Raw genomic sequence first — 20,011 nt, 5'->3', positions numbered from 1 at the left:
AAACACAAGAGCACTGCTTTATGGGGAAACAGTGAAATAAAAATGAATATAAAATTCTAAGGAAGTGGATAGGGCTTTAAGAAAAACATGAAAACACACATCGCCTGACAGAATTACATCAGAAATGACGCCGCTTCAAACAAAGAGCAATTATTAGAATAATCTGCGGTGGGTGGGCGGAGTCTTCATGAGTCATTTTCGGTTTCTTCTATAATAACAGAGAAACACCTTGTACTGGTGACGATACAGCAGCACAGCACACTATGCATTTGTGACCCAGTCATATGAGAGCTAAGTAAAGCTTCCTGCACGACAAGATCATTACTAATCTCAGCCACCTGTCAAATATGAGGATACAGACTCAAGAAAGTGGCCCTAAAGGAAAAGCTGCTACTACACCCGTCTACCAGCATTTCTGAAACATGAGATACTCTTTCACAATCTGCCAGGCTTCCTGTGGCTGTGATCGTCATCTCTGTCTACACTTAGATTTGTGTGGATTATATTTTAACCTGCTCTAAACTCTTGTTAAAGAGTTTCTGTTGTACGTAACTGTGATACAGGCCATGTCTGTGCCTGAAATCACTGCCTAGTGCTATCCAGATTTACAGTGAGTACTGCTATACCCCTACAAAGTGCAGTATCCCCACAGTTCCTCGTGATCAACACTGATGAACAAAAGAACAGATCGATGAGAGGACAAAGAAAGTGGATTTTAAGATAAATGTAAACACAAAAAAATATTTAGCCAATAAACAGCCATTATTTTTGCTACTTAACAGCTGAGCTGAAAGAGGAGGCTCTGACAGAATCAGAGGATCAACAGTTAGCCTGGAACAGGCCTAAATGGGAGGAAATGGTAAAGGTTTTATGTATTTACAGGAATGAAGAGGATTATCTTCATCAGATAATTAATGATGCCATCGAAAAGTGTTTTTGTTACTGTGCCCTATGACCTCCTATGCCGGACAGAAATCCTACTGCCTAGCACCCGGTCAGCCCTCTCGGGATCCTTTAACTGTTCCCAGAATCAGATGTAAATGTGCTGAAGGTGCTTTCAGTTACTGTGGTCCTGTTCTTTGGAACAAGCTGCCTGCTGACCTGAGATCAGTTACAACTGTGTACAAATTCAAAAACAGACTTAAAACCTTTTTATTCACCCAGCATTACATTTGTTTGTTTTTATTTTGTTTTCACTGAAAGGTATCATTTTCATCTTTTTGTCTTCTTCTTGAATTTACATGTAATCAATGTAATCAATACAATTGCTACTGCTACAACATGTTTTTTGTGGCACATGGGAAAGCTCTCCGGGGGTTCAAAAAGGCCGTCCAGGAACTCCAAACACCCGCTGTTTCAGAAAAGCCCCCAAAATGTTGCATGACTCATCACACCCAAATTATAATTAGTGTGAAGTTCTGCCATCAGGCAAGATAAAAAAATCAAGGACAAACAGACTAGAAAAACATTTTGTACCCCACAGCCATTAAAGCATTAAATGCAATTAAAACATAGTTTGTAATTGTTATGATGGGACCAGTGCACAATCACAAATCCGAAGAAGTCCAGATATGGGAAATAGAGAGCAATTAATGATTATTAATAACTGTTACTAAAACGGGCTATAGTCCAGAGCATTGTTTAGGTGTTTCTTTCACAACGCTACTTTTTGTGCATTGCTTCCTCTAATGTACAAGATTTTTATAACAAATTTATAACAAAATGTGTCACTTTTCAGGCAACACCGCAGCCATGTATCCATGTGGAGGGCTGGAGCCTGCACAGCTGTCACAGGGTGAGACGCAGGACACCCCCTGGACATGTCCCCAGTCTGTCACAGGGCTCCCTGCATATACTACACGACAAAGACCCAGAGAAAACTTTCTGGAATAAACTTTTCCCCTTTTTAAAAAAGTGGCCTTGGCACACAAATCAAGTCATGCGTGTGTGTATATATGACATTTGCTCCACTGTGCGGGAACAGACTTATCAGTTCAGCTGGAAGTACAGCGAGTTAGCCGTGCCTGCTGTCTGAAAGCACGCAGAGAAACATGGGAAGAGGTTGCTATAGAAACTAACATAACATGCATAAGACCTGTGACAAAAGTGCCTCTCAGCATCACTGAAAATTTCCACTAAGAGATCTATTGTGTGTGCCGTTGGCTATTACTGAAGAGGCATGCCTGATTGCACATTTCACCAGGGCTCAATCAATCCTCTTTCATAACGTCATCACACCCGAGTTAAAGAGTTCAGCATCAGTTCATCAGCTGCTGCTTAAAACCAGAGAGAGCATTTGACCTGCACCACTTCTCTCATCAGTCCTGCAAGACCTCCAGTGTAACCGGAAAGTATTCACAGGGCTTTACTTCTTCCACATTTTGTCATGTGACAGCTTTGTTCCAAAATGGATTCAATTCATTAATGACAAAATACTGGTGGTGGCAAGTTACCCCTCAGCCTCCTAGAAGATACACATCAGCACTGTGGATGCCTTTTGGATGCACCCTATATCAGATCGAGGGTTTCTCACCTCATGTAGCAGCTTGTCTAGCTTCTCCTGCAGCTCAACAAAGTAACGAGAGGTAACCAGGCCGTTCTGGGACTTATCCAGACAGTCTCTGACCAGCTCCACCAACTGGTGCTGGATGAAGCCCAACACCCCGTCAGCCAGCCGGAGGGAGCTGTCTGGAGAGTAATGTGTGACAATCTCCAACAAGCGCTCCTCCATCTGGGCTGTGGCCTGCAGGGAGCACACAAACACAGAGTTAGAACAATTAAACGAGCACTGATCATCAATTTTTAACCCCTCTCTACCAGCAAATTAAAAATAATTTCCCCAAATGTTGAAAAGTGGGTTTTAAAAGCTTGTTTAAAAGCATTTCTCCTTATTGAAACAAAACCAAAAAGGCTTCAGGACGCTCCACACGACCACATGAGAAATGCAAAGTGTGTTTCTGGTTTGAATATGTCTTCGTTGTGAATGCAAATTTACAGATATCCTGTACGTACCTTTGGAAAACGTTCTCTGTAAACATGGTTCATCATGACTATCTCATTATCGAAGGAAACACTTGATCGGCCCGGGCTACGAAAAAGCAAAACACAACAAATTAGTATATTGCAACTGATCAACACAGAGACATTTATTATTTTTGTTGTTATCATTATTATTATCATTATTATTATTATTATTACTTCTACTACACAGTTCATTGCATTTCTCTTCTAAGCTATTAAACAGCGATGAAGGGTCAGAGCGGTTATGTCATCGAAGCCATCGCAGTTCCCTCGAAATGGCCAGCAGTCAGTTTCGTTCAATCCAACCAAACATACACACGTCTGCTCTTAACTAATAGCCTGAGTGTGTCTGAACGAGGGTTTTGAGGTCGGCATCAACGATACTTTTGATGCCAGCCTGCGAGCCAGCATTCAGGTTTGGTGGCTCTTAAGCTGCTTAAGCGCCAATCAAGGTGGATTTCGCTGTCAGGTTTTGATGTTTCACTTTAAGATGCTTCCGTACCGGCAGCAGAGGTTTCTTCTAGCCAAAACTGTGTGAATCATCGACATCAAACAATTAGTCACTTGCTGCAGCACCACTCCAGCATTGAGGCCAAAGGGAAGGTGTATTTTTACAGAGAAATCTTGCTTGATGAAGCTTCAAACAGAACAGATGGAGGGAAAACCTATCACATGCAAACAGACTCCCAGAGTCTTTTTTTTCTTGTCATAAAAGACGCCTCTGTTTTACTGGATGGCTTCTGCCCAACACACACTGCTGCAAAGCTCGCCACCGTTCGCCGCATCAGACACCCACCACCCTCGACTACAGTTCAGCAGCTATGAGACGATGATCCCCGAGGCGCTCTGTTAGCTAGCACGCCCACGCGCGGCACACCATGGTGCCAGAACACAGAGCACTCAGGCACTGCACAAACAGCACGGAGCAGAGCCAACAGACAAAAGTTGTCAAAAACGCACAGCTCTGCAGTCAGATCTCCACCTGCCTGCCGGCCAACGGGCATGCGCGATCAATCGGAGGCAGCTGAGGTGCCAAAACTGGCGCTTGAAGGCGTCTTCAAATCTGACAGTCTTTAAATACGTAATGATACAACGGAGCTCGTGCTCTGTAGTCGCTGTCCAAAGTTAATCTGAAATGTAGGTAGTTAATCCTTTCGGACGGATTACTGCATTTAATCTGTGTGAAACATTACACGTTTTTAATTTGATGGTAGAACAAGAAACAATCCGAGCAAAACAGAACAGGAGGCTGTGAACGGTTCTCCCATCTCCGTGTGGAACCTTCCGTCGGTGTCAGAAGGCCGTCTTAAAACAGTGACCCTGTCCTTACTTTTCACTTTATGTTTTCAGTAACTGAATAAATAAATAAAAATGGCTACCCTAAACAAAGTTTTTAAATTACACAGTTTTTAGTTTGTCCAGTTCTGTGTCAATTATCCACCTGAGGCTCCGAGACCGCGGTCGTACCACCGGCGAGGGCCGTCCGTCCTCGTCTGTTATGCTGTCTGTGCTGCGGAAGTGCTTGAAGATGAAGTGAGGCTCGTCTTGTGTCGGCTGGTAGGGAAGCTGGTGGAGACGCTCCTGGGACGAGGAGGAGGACTGCACGCACAGAAAGAAATCAATCAAATGTCTTAAAGAAGGTCAATCATCAATGTAAAGAAACCCCAGAAAGTTGATTCTGTTCATCTGCATGTTGTGGTTTCAGTGGGAGAAACGTTTTATCACTCATCCAAGTGACTTGAGTTGACTGCAGGTTTCCCCAACCTTATAAACACTAGATAATGACCGAAACTGGCACCATTGACTAACAATGGGTCGTGAGGTCAGTTTCATCATCATTAATATGCAAATTGTCATGAGCTGAGGTTCCTCCCGCTGAAAACTCTGCGTCCAGATGAAAAGAATCAAGTTTCTCGGAATCCATCAAATGAGAAAAATACAACTACTTTCACATTTAAACATACTGAGCTTCTTTTGAAGCTGATTTAACCAAAACACCAAGCAGCATCTCTTCAGCCCTCCTGAGCTACTTGTTTTGACATGTGAATAAATGTTAAAGGACAATACCCCATATATCCATATCTTTACTTTTGACCCATTACCTTCTGGAGTGCTTCTAAAGAGTAGGGATGGGTACCGGTATCCGGTGCCATTATGGCACTGGTTCTGACATAAACGGTAGTAACCAGACCGAAAAGCAGCGCACATTTCAGTGCTTTATTTTACTGAGATATCATACACTTTGGATTCTAGCCAATCATTTTACCTTTGCAAGCGTAGTAGGCGGGCCCAGGTACGTACGTTCTTTTAGAGCAGAGCTACAGATTAAAAACGCCCAAGGCAAAGCGGTCAAAAGTCTGGCTGTACTTCACAGCAAAAGATGCAAACTCAGCAGCCTGCAACAAGTGCTTTAAGCTGATACTGTGATACTGTGCAAAGGAGGTAACACCTCCGATGAAACACCTGGCGATGCATAGCGTTTTTTTAAAAGCCGAGAAATGCGCTGTATTTGATAGCTTGCTGCGAGACCTCACACCGTGCACATCTACTGCGGGTGTGGTGCCTGTTATCGGACCCGGAGTTAGCAACATCCCCCAAGAACCCGAGTAGAGTCCTGGCCCCTAGCCCTGCCAGTGTAGCAGAATGATGACGGAAGATAGCAGCAGCAGCCGTTCTTCTCTGCGTGAGTAGCTTAATGTTGTTCGTGTGTAATTTACGTTGAGTAGGCTAACCACGTTATTAAATTAATGCACGTAAGGTGAACTAGCAAACACCGTCGTAGTTACATGCGGCTGTCTTCTTGTTTGATGGCAGATACTCCCTTCACCCTGGCACAAAAAGGCTAAAATGACCAAAGAAAAAGTGGGAAACAGCTACAGCTACAGGTTTTTGGACAAAGTTTGTGTTTATTTCCATTGTTTAAGCACTGCTTCCAGCCAAGAGTGAGACCATATATGCCCTATAGCTGCAGAAAAGGCTAACATTGTTATCTTTTTACAAAAAAAAAAAAACAGCTAAACATGAGAGGTTTTTGGACAAAGTGTGTGTTCTTCATTCTTTAAGCACCGGTTCGAGCACCGTTTAAGCACCGGCACCGTTTCAAAAGTACCGGTTTGGTACTGTTATCGGATAAAACCTAAACGATACCCATCCCTACTAAAGAGTGGAAAAATATTTAAATGAACGCAAAAATGACTTAAGATTGAAAATCACGGAGAAAGGATCTTCACCTCAACACTACAAAGGCCCAACAGCTTCCCAAACTGACAAAGATTTGCTGCTGTGTTCATGATTAGTAAGAGCTAGCTAAGCCAGCTTTACATGTTGATATATGCAGCAGTTTGTGTTGGTCACAGTCAAACCCATCGGCCCTGTAACTACTGCGGGCTGCTTTCGCAAAAGAAGAAAAACAACTAATGTTGCAATTTGTCAGTCCTGCTTTTCAGGTGGCATCACTCACTCAACAAGGTAGGCTGTTAAGACTGAAGGTCACAAACGGGTTCAGGCAAGTCGGGCAAAGCAAAGGACAACAGCAAACTCAAATCGGTTCTGCATTGTCAGCTTGACTTAAAGGATCATCGAAGGGGAAAAAATAAAATTAAAGCTAAGCTCGTCTTACAAGACAAGCACAGGCCTATCCATGTGCTGAGTTTTGGCTTCGCTCGGGTTTCAAACCCTGCTCTCCCATGAGAAGGTGCTCTTTTCCTTTGCAGTACTGCGATTTTCTGCTTGGACAATCTTTATTCTTTGCATTTTACTAGCCCTACGACAGACTGGCGACCTTTACTGATGTGTGCCCTGCCTCTCGCACTATGATAGCTAAAATAGGCTCCAGACCACCTGCAACCCTGAACTGGATACTGATTAGAGCTGGGCGATAGAACGATAACGATATGTATTGCGAAATAACTTTTTCTCGATGGAAAAATTAAACTATTGCGATAGGCCTCATCTCTCTTGTCCTCTTAAAAGAAAAAAAAGAACAGCCAATCCAAATTAAGTAGCGCAGAGCCGAACCAATCACAGCCGCAGCGTCACGTCACATGACTTGTTACGTCCAGCACAAGTGCCAAGGCGCACGTGTGTATTTGTTTTTGCAGCCGGGCTGCCCAGGTAATGGAAGAAATGAGTGTGCCGACTAGAGAAAAATCAACCGAGAGCGTGAGCGAAGGTTACCGAAGGAAAAACAGATGATGGCTCCAATGCCGGAGAGCTTCTCGAACGGAAAGGCCATAGAAGTTCCGTAGTGTGAAGGTATTTCGGCTATTTCAAGTCTGACAAAAAACAGAGTAGCGCGCACTGTAAATTGTGCCGAAAGCAAGTCTGGAAATACAATAAAGCGGTGCATGCTCAATCTCTGACTGAAAGCGCTAATTCGTCATTCGGCTTTTGTCAGACTAAAGTCACTGTTAAAACTGTTTGAAAAGCTAAGCTATACAACAAGGAGAGATTGAGAATTTCCTTTTAGTTCTCAGTTTATTTGATATTGACAAAGGTTAGTCAATTTTGTCTGTTCTTCTGTAAAACAAACTAAGATTTATTTTTAGAATTAATATTTTGTTTCTAAGTGGAATTGACAATTTAGTCTGTTTTGTTTGTTCTGTTTTGAAACTTAAACGCTTTAGCGGCTGCCTTTTGTGTAGTTTGCAATATTTGCCTTTATTTATCTGAAACTGAAGTCTCATGTTCCTTAAGTACATCTACCCTGTTGAACTTATTATGGGAAATAAATATTTAAATCAAAACAAGCTGCTGATTATTTTACATTTCACTTGTGAGCAACGGCACATTTAAATCTTACAAATATAGTTATTTGGCTTATATCGTGATATATATCGTTATCGCCTGAAATGAAAAAAACATATCGTGATATGAAAAAATCTTATATCGCCCAGCTCTAATACTGATGGATGGATGCACTACTGTGTACAACTTTAGTGAGAGTAACTGAATCTGGAAAGATCTGTGATCTGCTATGAGACGTAAGAGTCTAGTTTCTTTTCAGACCACCTGAAAAACAACACACTGAAAGTTTATAACTGTTTAAAAGAGCTAACGAATGAACTCGGTGATGTAAAATAATTCCACATACCATCTTTCAGACCAGAATATTCCACTTATGCATTCCTATAAAACTGATCAGGCACCTGTTAAGATCTGCCTTAAATCCAAATTCACAATGTACATGAATGTACATCAATGTATATGAATTTAGGTGGCCAAAAAAAAAAAAAGCCTACAGAGGCATTATTATTATTTGCAGTTATCTTCCATGTCTACCGAGGCACAGAGTAACATCTTTTCAAGCTAAATAGGGGACGGTGTCTGTTGCCGGCAATCTGTTTCATTTTGCGGTCCATGTGTCGTGAACAGAACGGGGCCAGAGGGGCAGCATCTGCGAAGTCTCTTTGTAAAGCCTCAGTATAAAGAGGGCAGCGAGGGCCACTGAAGAGCCCTATTGTCCCCACTGACCTCTGGGACTATCTATGCCCGGGTCGGCCAATAAACCTCCTTATTATAGCTCCACACGGCAGACTTTCAAAGACTTGGCAGACTGCCGCCATTACAAACTGTTCATCTGAATGCCGTCTGGTGACATCATCCAGTAAATACAATTACGGCTTTATTCTGCAATAAGACAATTCGCCGTCTTTTAAAAACATCTGGTTGAATCACTGTGACATCGTGTTGCTCAAAAATGCTGTTTAAAGCTACCAAACACTAATGTTTGTGTGTACTGTTAATGTGATGTTATGATGTTTTGTGTTTTGAATAAAGGCTGTCAGAAAAAATAAAAGTTCCTGAAATTATTTAAATTTCCTTCCCCTCATCTCCTCATTAATATGCATCCACACAGACTGTGTGTGTGTGTTACTTCTTACACTGAGTTCCACAGACTTGGAGAATGACTCACTGAAGCAGACGATGGAGGAAAACAATTAGCGGTTTGTCATCATCGGTCTTGGCATTCACTGTCCCTTATTGCATAAACCAATGTGCTATTTGGGCTGAGTGAGGTGTTAGAATCGCCTGGCTGCCATGTTGTGACCGGGGGACGATGGCGCCATTTTTTCGGGTGTCTTACCGAGACGGTGGAGCTCGGCGGATTGGTTCCATAGCCAGACGAAGGGAGGGACGCCAGGGACCATCGTCGGCCCTCGGCTCTGAGGGAAGCAGACATGCACGTTACATAAGCCTCAGCGGCATAGGCATTAGTTAGCATTTCATATGTGAAACCTGTTACATAACAGACAACGGAGGTGTCCTGTGACTACATGAGCATGAAATTTATGCCTTTTTTTCCCCCACATATACATATATATATAAATATATAAATAAATATATAAATATAAAAGGCCCCTTTCTCCCTCCCTCCCTTTCTCTCATCACTTGATTTCGATAGTCAAGCAATAAGAATTTATGAAGGACGAACATTTTTTGTGCCAAACACACAACAGAAAAGACAAGCTTTAGACGAAAAGACGATGCGAGAATTGGAAAAAGAAGCTACCTGTCCGCGCGAGCCAAGTGGCTGCGATCACGACAGCAACGGAAACAAGGACAAGAGAAAAAAACCAAGAAAGAGAGAAGCAGAGAAGTGAGTTTCAGTGAGTTTTAAGAGTCTTGCGCAAATGAACCCGTGACCTCTGGCATTCAGCTGAGGGATTAGTACTGACAATGTTGCCTTCCTTGCCACTTTTCATTTGTCCAGATACAAAGAGTGGAGCGCAAACTAAATTAATTTGAGGATGTGTGTTACATAACAGGAAGAGCCCTTCACTTAAAAGCTGGAAAGAACGAACCTGTAGATTGGACTGTGCAGCTGCAAAAAAAGGGTGGCGGTGGGAGTATGTTTATGTTATTTGGCATTTGCACGCAGAGAAATGATGCAAGGACTGCACTAAACTTTCACACAGATTGTATGGAGAAATAAGTGCAGCTGCATAGGCTGAGTGGCAAACTTCAAGAGAAGGGCTCTTCCTGCTTAGGCAGAGAGTTTTAGCCTGAGCCAAAGGAAAATCACCAGCATCAACACACTTTAGTTTATCAAATCACACAAAAATACTGCAAAGGCGTCTGTCGTATAACATAGCATAAACTCGTTGCCTTTTTCCCCCCTTAAGAGAAAAGCATACAACCCTGACAAATAGTGTTAAATAGATCGGGACAGATTTAGTAAATTAATAAAAAGCTTTGACTGGCACAAAAACAACAACAACAGCAGCAGACGGATTATACTCATGACATCTCTCCTTCCACTAAAGGGTCTCATTAAACAGTGACAACAGGACAACCAGAGCTTCACGAGGTAACGAACAGAGTTCTCTTCATGGCTGTGAGTCTATTTTATTGCAGCACAGTGACGGTTAGGAGTTGATATATGACACAGAATGAGATAATAAGAAAAGGATTGCACAAGAATTTATTTCTGTCGTCGGCATGAAATTAGAGTCAAGTCTAAGTTCAGCATATCAAGATAAGTCGAGGGCCATTACTGTGTATATGAATTTTTTTTTTTAAAAAAGACATTACTCTGACCTTTAATTTGACTGGCTTATTATACTACAGGAAAAAATCTAAATATTTAATGATTAAATATTTACCTAGTGCCCGTCATTTTGTTGGTAAGCTATGATGTGTTCTCAGAGCAGTCCTCAGCACCTGAACCTGCTCATAAGTTTTTAATGACTGTTCTCGGGTGTCTTTAAGGTACTGTCTCACTTGTCGGCTACGCACGCCTGGAGCGAGACGAGCATGTTGCCATGGGAACCGGACTGAATGATGCGTGAGTAAGGGGGGGGTACCCTCCATGTGACTTCACTCATCCTGCCGAGGAGTCTGCAGCATTAAGGATGGTGGGGAGCGCTCCCGGCTGAGTCAGCCTCAGTCACCTTTCTGCTGTTTCCCTCTCGCTGCTTTTATGAAGACCGTGTGCCTCTGCTCCAGGATACTAATCTCTCAGGAAAACCTCAGAGCATGATCCTGTGTTAGCTTTTTTTTAGTCATTTATTTAAGTGTGTACTTCGCTGATTTGGATTCACAGTAATAAATCACAAAGACGTAAGGCTAAACAATGGCCCAAGAGATTCAGAGGTCAGAAAAGACTACCTAACTCAATTCAGTTTTATTTATATAGTACCAATTCAAATCAACAGCTGCCTCAGAGGACATATCGTCAGGGGAGATACTGTAAAGACCCTCAAATATTAGTAAGAAACCCCAACAACTACACGACCCCCTACGCTCAAGCACACAGTCTAAGTGGGAAAGAAAAGTTTCCTTTTAACAAAAAGGTGGTTTCTTCTTCTTAAAAGGGGAACACCGGACCAAAGTTGACTTGACTGATGTGCTAGCACCATTAACTTTGACCACTGTTGACCCTTGACATCATCCTCTACCAGCACAACCCCAACAACCTTCACCATAAGAGTTGCCAGTTCCAGGAACTTCAAAAATACATCATAAAGCGATTCAAATTATATCTTTAAAAATACTCACTTGTTGTTGTGCTGATTTTACTTTGCATTCAAGTGTAATATGATGGATTTTATGATTATGTTCAAACTTTTGACACATAAGCTTTTTACTTTTAAGTTTCATTGTAGTATTTATGCCACATCAACATGTGGCTTTTTCTTAACAGCAGTGATGCTGATTAATGTCCATCATCCAACAGAATACAAGCATGATTAAAAACAGCAACAAGGCAAATACTAATCTCCAGGAGAACACCTGTTAAGAAGCATTGCCGACATACCTTCGGGCAAACGGAAAGTTGAGGAAGGCACTGGTCGACACATTTCGTGGACTGTCTAAAGGACTGCTGGTGGCTGAAAGACATAAAAACATAAATAAATAAAAGTTAGCACTGTAATAACACATGAGAAAATGGAATGGAAAATGCATAACATCACGTCTATGCAGTAACCTATCATCAGTGCAAAGCCAGCACGAATGGTCCAACATATCATTTTGATATTACTTTTTCAAATGTTGCTTCCAGTCTACTAACGCTCTTAATTCATGGAGAAGCCTCATCGTGCTTGGCTTTGTTTGAGTCTGCAGATTTGGGTACACTAGAGACCATAGTTTGTTTACATGCGAGTGTTGAGTGCCCAACTAGAGTGTGATTGCACTCGGTTATTAGCTCATCCTTAGCGTGATTGAGTTCAAAAGGAAGCACAGATACATACTGCTGTTATGAGGATACGAAAGTTATTTTTTCCTGCTGCTTCATTGCATTCAGGGGCTTTACAGCATCTGCCGCTGATTTCGAAAGCAGGAGGGTGACATCAAGCATCTCAGTATCTCCTGTCCCTAAACTATGTTACACTGTCATGATTTCTGTCAAGACATAGCAAAAGATTTCCCTCAACTTACTCCATTAAGCTGCGGCTGCAGTACAGTCGGCTCTATACCAGCATAAATTTGTCTCAATGTTGTTCTATAAGTAGGACATGCTAGTGCTAGTAAGGGATATGTGCAGGTAGTTTAATTGTTTAGTCAACTAACTCATGTACAAGCGGTGCACCTTATTCGAGAATCACCTTATTGGTGCAAAAATGCTATTTTATGGCTGTCAAACTGAGTTATCTTTGATATTTTTCATAAATTCAGCTAAAGAAATGAGAACATATTGTGTGTTTTGTGACAGGCAGCTCGTAACAAAGTGTTAAAGATACAACTTAAAACTGGTTCTTCACTAAGTTGTCTGTTATTTGTAGACACAGCAGTGTTTCTTCTTCTTGTTTCTTTTTTTTTTAGAAGACGAGACCAGAATTCAACCCTGGCAAACAGCAGCCCCCATCTGTCTATCTGTGATGTTAAGCTGAAAATAATTAAAGTGGGAAGCAATACAGATGCCAGCTGAGTGAACAAATGCTGTTCTGCAGTACTTAATGTAGAAAATTAACAGTTGTAGTCAGTATTTTTCAGAATTGTAAACTAGTCGACTAGTCTGAAATACAAACAAATAAGTGGTTGGCAGTCTTTCACGACAGAACTTAGAAAACACATCGATATGGAACATATCGAAGAAAAATGTGAGGTCATTTTAAATTTGATGGCAGCAACACATCGCTAAAAGTTGGGAGGGGGCCACATTTTCCACTGTGTAGCATCTGCTCATCTGTTAGCAACAGTGTGAAACCGTCTGGGAACTGAGGACACCAGCTGCTGGACTTTTGGGACAGGAATGTTCTCCCATTCTTGTCTTATACAGGATTATGTTTGCTCAACAGTCTTGACTCTTGTTTAGTGTATTTTTCATGTCATGATGCACCAAATATTTTCCAGGCCGGTCAGTTCAGCACCCAGCTCTTATACTCTGAAAAGTAAGTGGTTTAGTATTGTATTGATGAAATATGGAAGGCTTTGTAAGAGAAAGATGTAGTCTGGATGAAAGCATATGTTGCTCTAACACTTGTTAATACCTTTTAAGACTGATGGTGCCTTTCCAGATGTGCAAGCTGCTGATTCCATAGACACCAGTGAACCCCCCCCCAGGCTTTTTGAACTGAGCACTGATAACAAGCTGGATGGGCCCTTTCCTCTTCATTCCAGAGAACATGGCATCCATGGATTTCTAAAATCATTTCAAATTTTGATTTATCTGATCACAAAACAGCTTTCCACTTTAAATGAGCTTTGTCCCAAAGAAGACAGTGTTGTTTCTCAATCATGTTCATATATGGCTTCTTCTTTGCATGACAGAGTTTTAGCCTGCATTTGTGGATAGCACAAATGATTTCTGGAAGTGTTCTGAGCCCATGTAGTGATTTCCATGACAGAATCATGCATGTTTTTAAAGCAGTGCTGGCTCAGGGCCTGAAGATCGCAGGAATCCAATACTGATTTTTTACCTTTTGAGATTTCTCCAGATTCTTTGACTTGTTTTACGATATTATATACTGTAGATGATGATATATTTGAAAGTCTATGTAATTTTACTTTAGGGAAAATTATTAAGAAATTCTTTCACAATTTCTAGATGTGTTTTTGCCAAATGATGAACCTCTGCCCATCTTTGTTTCAAGATGCTCTTTTTATACCCAATCGTGTTACTTGCCAATTACCCTAATTAGTTACAAAATGTTCCTCCATCTGCTGCATTTTAGCACCACTGACTTTTCCAGCCTTTTGTTGCTGCTGTCCCAGCTCTTCTAAAACACTTTGCTGCCATCAAATTCAAAATAAGTTCATATTTTTTCGTGAAACAGTAAAATGTCTCACTCTAAAAATCTGATATTTTCTCTGTTCTACTGTGTTTTTGAGATATGCAGATGATTGCATTATGATTTTATGCACATTTTATGTAGCATCCTGTCTTTTTTGGGATTGGGGTCGTACAACTCTGAACATCCTTCTTCTCAACGCTGGTAAGGTGAGATGGAAACAAGCAAAGCAAACGCTTCTATAGCAGCATTTCACACTTTCATCGGTTTGACTGGCCCGTGCAGTGCCGAGATTTTGGAAAACACTGAAACAGGTCTTACCAGTTTGGAGTGAAAGTGGGGAGAGCGGCCGGGAAAGCGTAGGCGACGGCGTCCCGACACCGAGGCTCTTCCTGTTGCTGCTGCGACAGCTGGAGCACAAACAGCAAAAAGAGAAACCTCAACAGCCTGTCACAGTCAAAACATATCACTTATCTGCATCTGCCATCACAATTTATATACAAGTGTTTCTGTGGTATATTTGAATATTAAGTGACTGCTGTATTCTGCAGATGAAAATAACCTAACGTTGGCCTCAGTAGGGTAATCTGTGCCCTGCAGGTGTATTAGCATGCTTGCAAATTGGTTGCAGTGTTACGTTCATGATCAGTGAATAACAAAGCTTTATTTCTTCTCATTATGTCCTCAACAAGGTCTCTTTGAAACCTGCAACTTTCTCACTTTTAAAATAATGACAGCAGCCCCACACTTTAACACAGAGCACTGTATGAAACAGGCTGATAATACCAGCAGCTCTTTTAACTGATGAGAAGAAGGATAAGGCAATGCCAGAAAATAATAACCTGTTGGTTTCCTTCAAAGTGAGCGTAATCGCTGCTGCCATGACTTCTTCCACCTATAATTACAGGTCTGAGTCATCTGAGTCTTCCAGTGTTTCAGATTGGCTTTAAGTATGTGTGTTGAGCAGCAGCTTGTCGACACAAAAGCCTCATGACAGTGTAACTCTGAGGAGATTAAGCAGACACTTGACCTCTATCGTAGCAGACCGTTATCCTCCAAGCTGTGACGGTTGAAAAAACACTGAGTAACACCAAAACATGTCTGTTTTGTGTGCACACTGGAAGGAGAAATGGGGGTAAATGGTGCTGTGGAGATACTGGACATCCGAGTCCTATCCTCATATAACTTCGTATTTTAAAAAATAAACATAGCGATATTCCTTAAAAACACGTCTAAATTTGTTGTCTGTGTTTACCATCTTTAGGATGTCCTTACATTTTTAATTTCATTTCAGTATTTTTTTAATGTTTCTTGCAATTGCCTGTTTGTTTTGAAGGCAGAAATTTCCATCGTTAATTAGCAAAAAGACCTTTTTCATACATTGCTGCACATGTACTGCAGGGGCCAGCCTATCACGGGGCTAACTCAGAGCGACAGAGAGACATTCACGCTCACCATCACACCCACGCCCAATTTAGGATTATCAGATGACCTAACATGCGTGACTTGTGACTGTGGGAGGAAGCCCGAGTAAAACCACGTCGACATGAGACCAACATGCAAACTCCACACAGAAAGGCCTGCACTTTAGGTCATCTGAAGGTCATTTTCTGGACCCTGAGGCTTAATTTTTTACTGGTTTAAACACAACCAATAAACAACAGTGTGGATGGCGATTCTTGACCACATGGGTCTGAAAATGATCTACTGTACTGTCTTTTGTGCAAGATTGGAAGGGTGTTTAGTATTCTGTTCAGTCATAATGTTGCATCTGTTAGTTTTATTAGTATTTCTTGAGATTAAATGAGAGAAAGAAACTAAAGAAAGTATATCCCTTTTTAAACAATAAGTTTCCAATATTTAAATGCTAATACTAGTAGCAATGATGTCAGGCAAGTAAAAAATAAACAGAATGCCAATGTATCACCACAGTTCACAGGTTACTGCACAGAAAATAACAAATGTGACCTTGATCTATATCACAGTTTGAGAGAAAACCCGTTTGATGATCAATTGTGACCAGTGCTGTAGGAGAACTAGCAAGTCTTGAAAATTGTACAAGGGCAATGAAATGAAATTATTTCAGCAGTCCTTCAGCTGAATGAGCTATTATCATTTTTTTCTTTGGGCTGCTGCCTTCAGAGGTCACCACAGCGGATCATCTGCCTCCCTCTCACCCTATCCTCGGCATCCTCTTCTGTCGCACCAACCCTCTGCATGTCCTCCATCCCTACATCCACGAGCCTCCTCAGAGGTCTTCCTTTTTTGCCTGGCAGCTCCATCTCCAACATCCTTAGTCAAATAATTCCACTAGCCCTGCCCTGCAGATGTCCAAAACCGTCTCAACTTTGCCTCTCTGTCTGTCAACCTGAGTTGTCCCTCTGATACCAATCTTCTCCATCTTTAGCTCTGCTTGTCTTCCTGTCAGTGCCACCATCTTCAAACAATCCTCAAATGGTAAATGGACTGGTTCCTATATAGTGCTTTTCTACTCTACTGAAGCACTCAAAGCACTTTATGCAACATGCCACATTCACCCAATTATGCAACCACTTTTTTCCACACCTAAGTGCTTTCTGTCTAACATTCATACTCCGATGGATGCATTAGAGAGCATCTTTCTGACCTCTACACTTCTCCTTCAGCACCCTCAGAGCAAACATGCTCTTTTTCAGCATGAAGCCATAGTGCTGCTTCTCTTCTTATCTACCTTTAACGACTCTTTCACCATATCTTGATAGTATGGCTCATAAACTCTATCCATCTGTAATTACTAAAGTCCTGCACATCATTCTAGAAAATCGATATCAGTACACTTCTTCTCAGTTCCCCAGGCATCCTCTTGCTCTTCAAGATTGTAATTACCAGCCTGGTTAAAAATGCCACTGCCCTCTCTCCTAGACATCTGCATACCTCTACAGGTATGCCAGCTGGACATGCTTACATAACCACCTTTTCACTCTTAATCTCCCTTCACCGCTGCCCTCACTTCTCCTCACTAATCTTCTTCACTTCCTTATTCACTTGCTTTCCTCGATCTGTCCTCAATCTCTCAGTTCCTTGACTCATCAGGTCGTCTAAGTACTCCTAACTTCTCTGCACACTCCATTCACTCGTTATTACATTTCCATTTCGGTCCTTTAATCACCCTAACCTGCTGCACATCCTTTCAATCTCAATATCTCCACCTTGCTCTTGTGTTAACCCAACACTATTGATGAGCTAATTCTTTCTTTACTTTGTTATTTTTACCTCTTTTCTTTTTTTCACACTTACCAAAAATACAGCATTCATAGCCCAGTACAGATGAGCGTTAAGAACCACAGCTTGTGTTTTTTATGTGTTTTGTTTCTTTTCTCTGCCCACTGGAATTTAACTCAACCAGTGAGATAATTTCCGCCTTCAGAGCACCTCTGCCTTGAGACGAGTTTACGTAACTACAACTGTAATCTGCAGGCAAATGCATGACACATCAGCATGACAGATCAAGAGAGAAAACTCATGAGAGCCACAATCCAAAAAGGATGCCCTTCTGTCACCGGAATCAAGCCTTAAGGGGGGTGTGTGCACACTGACCGCAGCAGCCGGCCCAGCTTGGTCAACAGATGTCCAACACTGTGTGTGTGTTTGAACAGGAAAAAAGGAGGGAATGCTAAATAATCCCCTAAAAGGAGGAAATCTGACATTTCAAAGTTGCTGGTCCAAGCACTCCAGTCCGAATTTATGATGCAGATAAAATGAAGCAAAGACCTTCTGATGTTTTAGAAGATGAATCGAGAAAAGTCACCTGATTAAATAACTTCTGGCTGCACTGATAAAAAAATCTCAATATCTAAGATGTCCAGCTGCAAATTTAAAGTATTTGATGGCCAGAGGGGCTCTTTCAGACTGTGCCGGGCACGTTCTGGGGAGCATATCAATCACTCAGTGACACTAATCACTAGTGATCCTGTGTGACATCCTGCACAAGGAAGTTAACAGGTGCAGACCTTATCTCCAGTCAGCCAACAGTAAACACAATACATTACACCTAAACATGACTTCCAGGCAGTCATTATAACCCTAATCCCAAATCCAATGTGGAGCACACCAATCTAAACAGAGATCCGCACATATAATTTCATTATTTAGTCTGGCACATCTTTATGTGCCAGCTGCAAAGTGCATCCACTGACAAACACATGCAGACCTGCTGTCATGCTACATCCAATTTCAACAAAGGAAACTGCACACCGCGCCTATGATTTTAAGCTCCTGCCTCTGAGAATATTGGCTTTATAGCAAATATTGTCTGCAAACAGCTTCAGATACGATGTTTTCTTTATAACCACAAAAACAAAAGAGTTACAGAGAGCAAACACTGGATTAAAGTTCAAGCGATCGGGTTGCTGATCTGAAGCAGCAGCTAGCTCAGGTTGTTAAACGTAAACGGAGACGTTTGAGAGTGTTAGTGAAGACTAATGTAATCGTATGTGGTAGCTTTTAAAGACTAAATAGCTATGTGGGCTAGTTTCAGCCTCCGGTATGTCAACTTCTGATAAGTACCTCTTTGAGCGCTTCAGTAGAGACACCGAAACAAAAGGGGACTTGCTCTGGCTCGGCACCGCAGACCAGTGAATCGGATCCGACATGCTGGAGGATTTTCTTGCATAACCCCTCGTTTAAAGTTTATGCTGGTTTCAAAAAACATAAGCTCTACTTGATATGAAATCCGCTCCCCCTCCAGCTGCTCCTGCTGCTGCTAATACTGCTTCTCTCCCCACCATCGTCTCTGCTTCTTCTTCGTCTTCTTCTTCTTTTCGGCGGTTCCGTTTGTATTCAAGCCGGAGTCAGACCGCCTCGTGCAGTCCTAACATCTCCGAAGCAGCCGTCACATCCTCCGGTCTGACGGAAAGCGCTACCCCCGGGACATCACGTCCTTCGCGGCTTGTCGGTTAAGTGATACCGCTGAAAACAGCCTCTCAGCCCGCGGTACTTTGTCCACACCGTGTCCGCTCGCTGCGTGTCTCTGAGCGTGAGGAAGCTGGAGACGTGCTGCGTTCATGCCCCGCTCGTTACGTTCGCTACGCACTGCCGCAAAAGTCTGCTGTAGTTTTGGGGCTTTTTAACTGACCTGTGTCTTTGTCGATTTCTTATGTTATCTAATTCTTACAAAACGGTATAAAATTGACAGTGGCAATCCCTTAAAACCCTGACAAACAGTTCTGAGTCCAGTTATATTCCCATTTGCAATGGTTTAAAAATTTATATATACTGTATACATATTCATTTTTGTGTGCAGCACTAGATTTAACAGCTCTTTCCCATATCTCCACTCTGTCCTCATCCATAAAGTGCTTTAAAACTTGAACATTACGGCTAACAGCTGGATCTTCTAGTTTTAGTGCAGCTAGACAAACAAGGAAGAGCCAATTACTGCTAAAGAGACAGACAGTTAAAGTGGACAGTATAGCCTTGATTACTTAACATGAAACTCATTGTTGGAGCCAAAGACCATAGTGTCTGTATTTTCCCCTGAGTTATTGGTTCTGTTATTAGTTAGCTAACATAAATAAATGCAAATTTATTGGCTTCTGTCCCAGCACAAGGTGGCGTTAAACATGTTCTAAAAGCTTAAACTTTAAGCACTTTTTTCTTAAATCCAGCTACACAAAGTTGTTTTGGTATTTGCAAAACTGATTGCTATTTCTGCCAAATAAATGTAACTGGGTATCAAAAACTGTGAGAGCATGTGGTCTAGTGTTTGATTTTATGTTTTTTTTAAACCGTCTAAGAAATACATAACATGCCTGATGATAGCATTACACACAAATTTT

The 20,011-nt window shown here is 41.8% G+C and overlaps 1 protein-coding gene across 2 annotated transcripts in view; it reads right to left on the bottom strand.

Annotated features, from left to right (window-relative positions):
- The window catches only part of mast3b (microtubule associated serine/threonine kinase 3b), a 40,151-nt gene that overhangs the window by 11,068 nt on the left and 9,072 nt on the right, over positions 1-20,011 (bottom strand). For both annotated transcript variants that reach the window (XM_039599142.1, XM_039599143.1), the window contains exons 3-8: positions 14,517-14,605; positions 11,780-11,852; positions 9,107-9,185; positions 4,463-4,620; positions 3,013-3,088; positions 2,534-2,743 (exon numbers count right to left, since the gene is read on the bottom strand). In XM_039599142.1, the coding sequence (XP_039455076.1) occupies positions 2,534-2,743; positions 3,013-3,088; positions 4,463-4,620; positions 9,107-9,185; positions 11,780-11,852; positions 14,517-14,605 (685 nt within the window). The remainder of the gene's footprint in view (positions 1-2,533; positions 2,744-3,012; positions 3,089-4,462; positions 4,621-9,106; positions 9,186-11,779; positions 11,853-14,516; positions 14,606-20,011) is intronic.

The sequence above is a fragment of the Oreochromis aureus genome, linkage group 15, assembly GCF_013358895.1.
Source record: "Oreochromis aureus strain Israel breed Guangdong linkage group 15, ZZ_aureus, whole genome shotgun sequence".
Lineage (NCBI taxonomy): Eukaryota > Metazoa > Chordata > Actinopteri > Cichliformes > Cichlidae > Oreochromis > Oreochromis aureus.
This window is presented reverse-complemented; position numbering and strand designations above follow the sequence as displayed.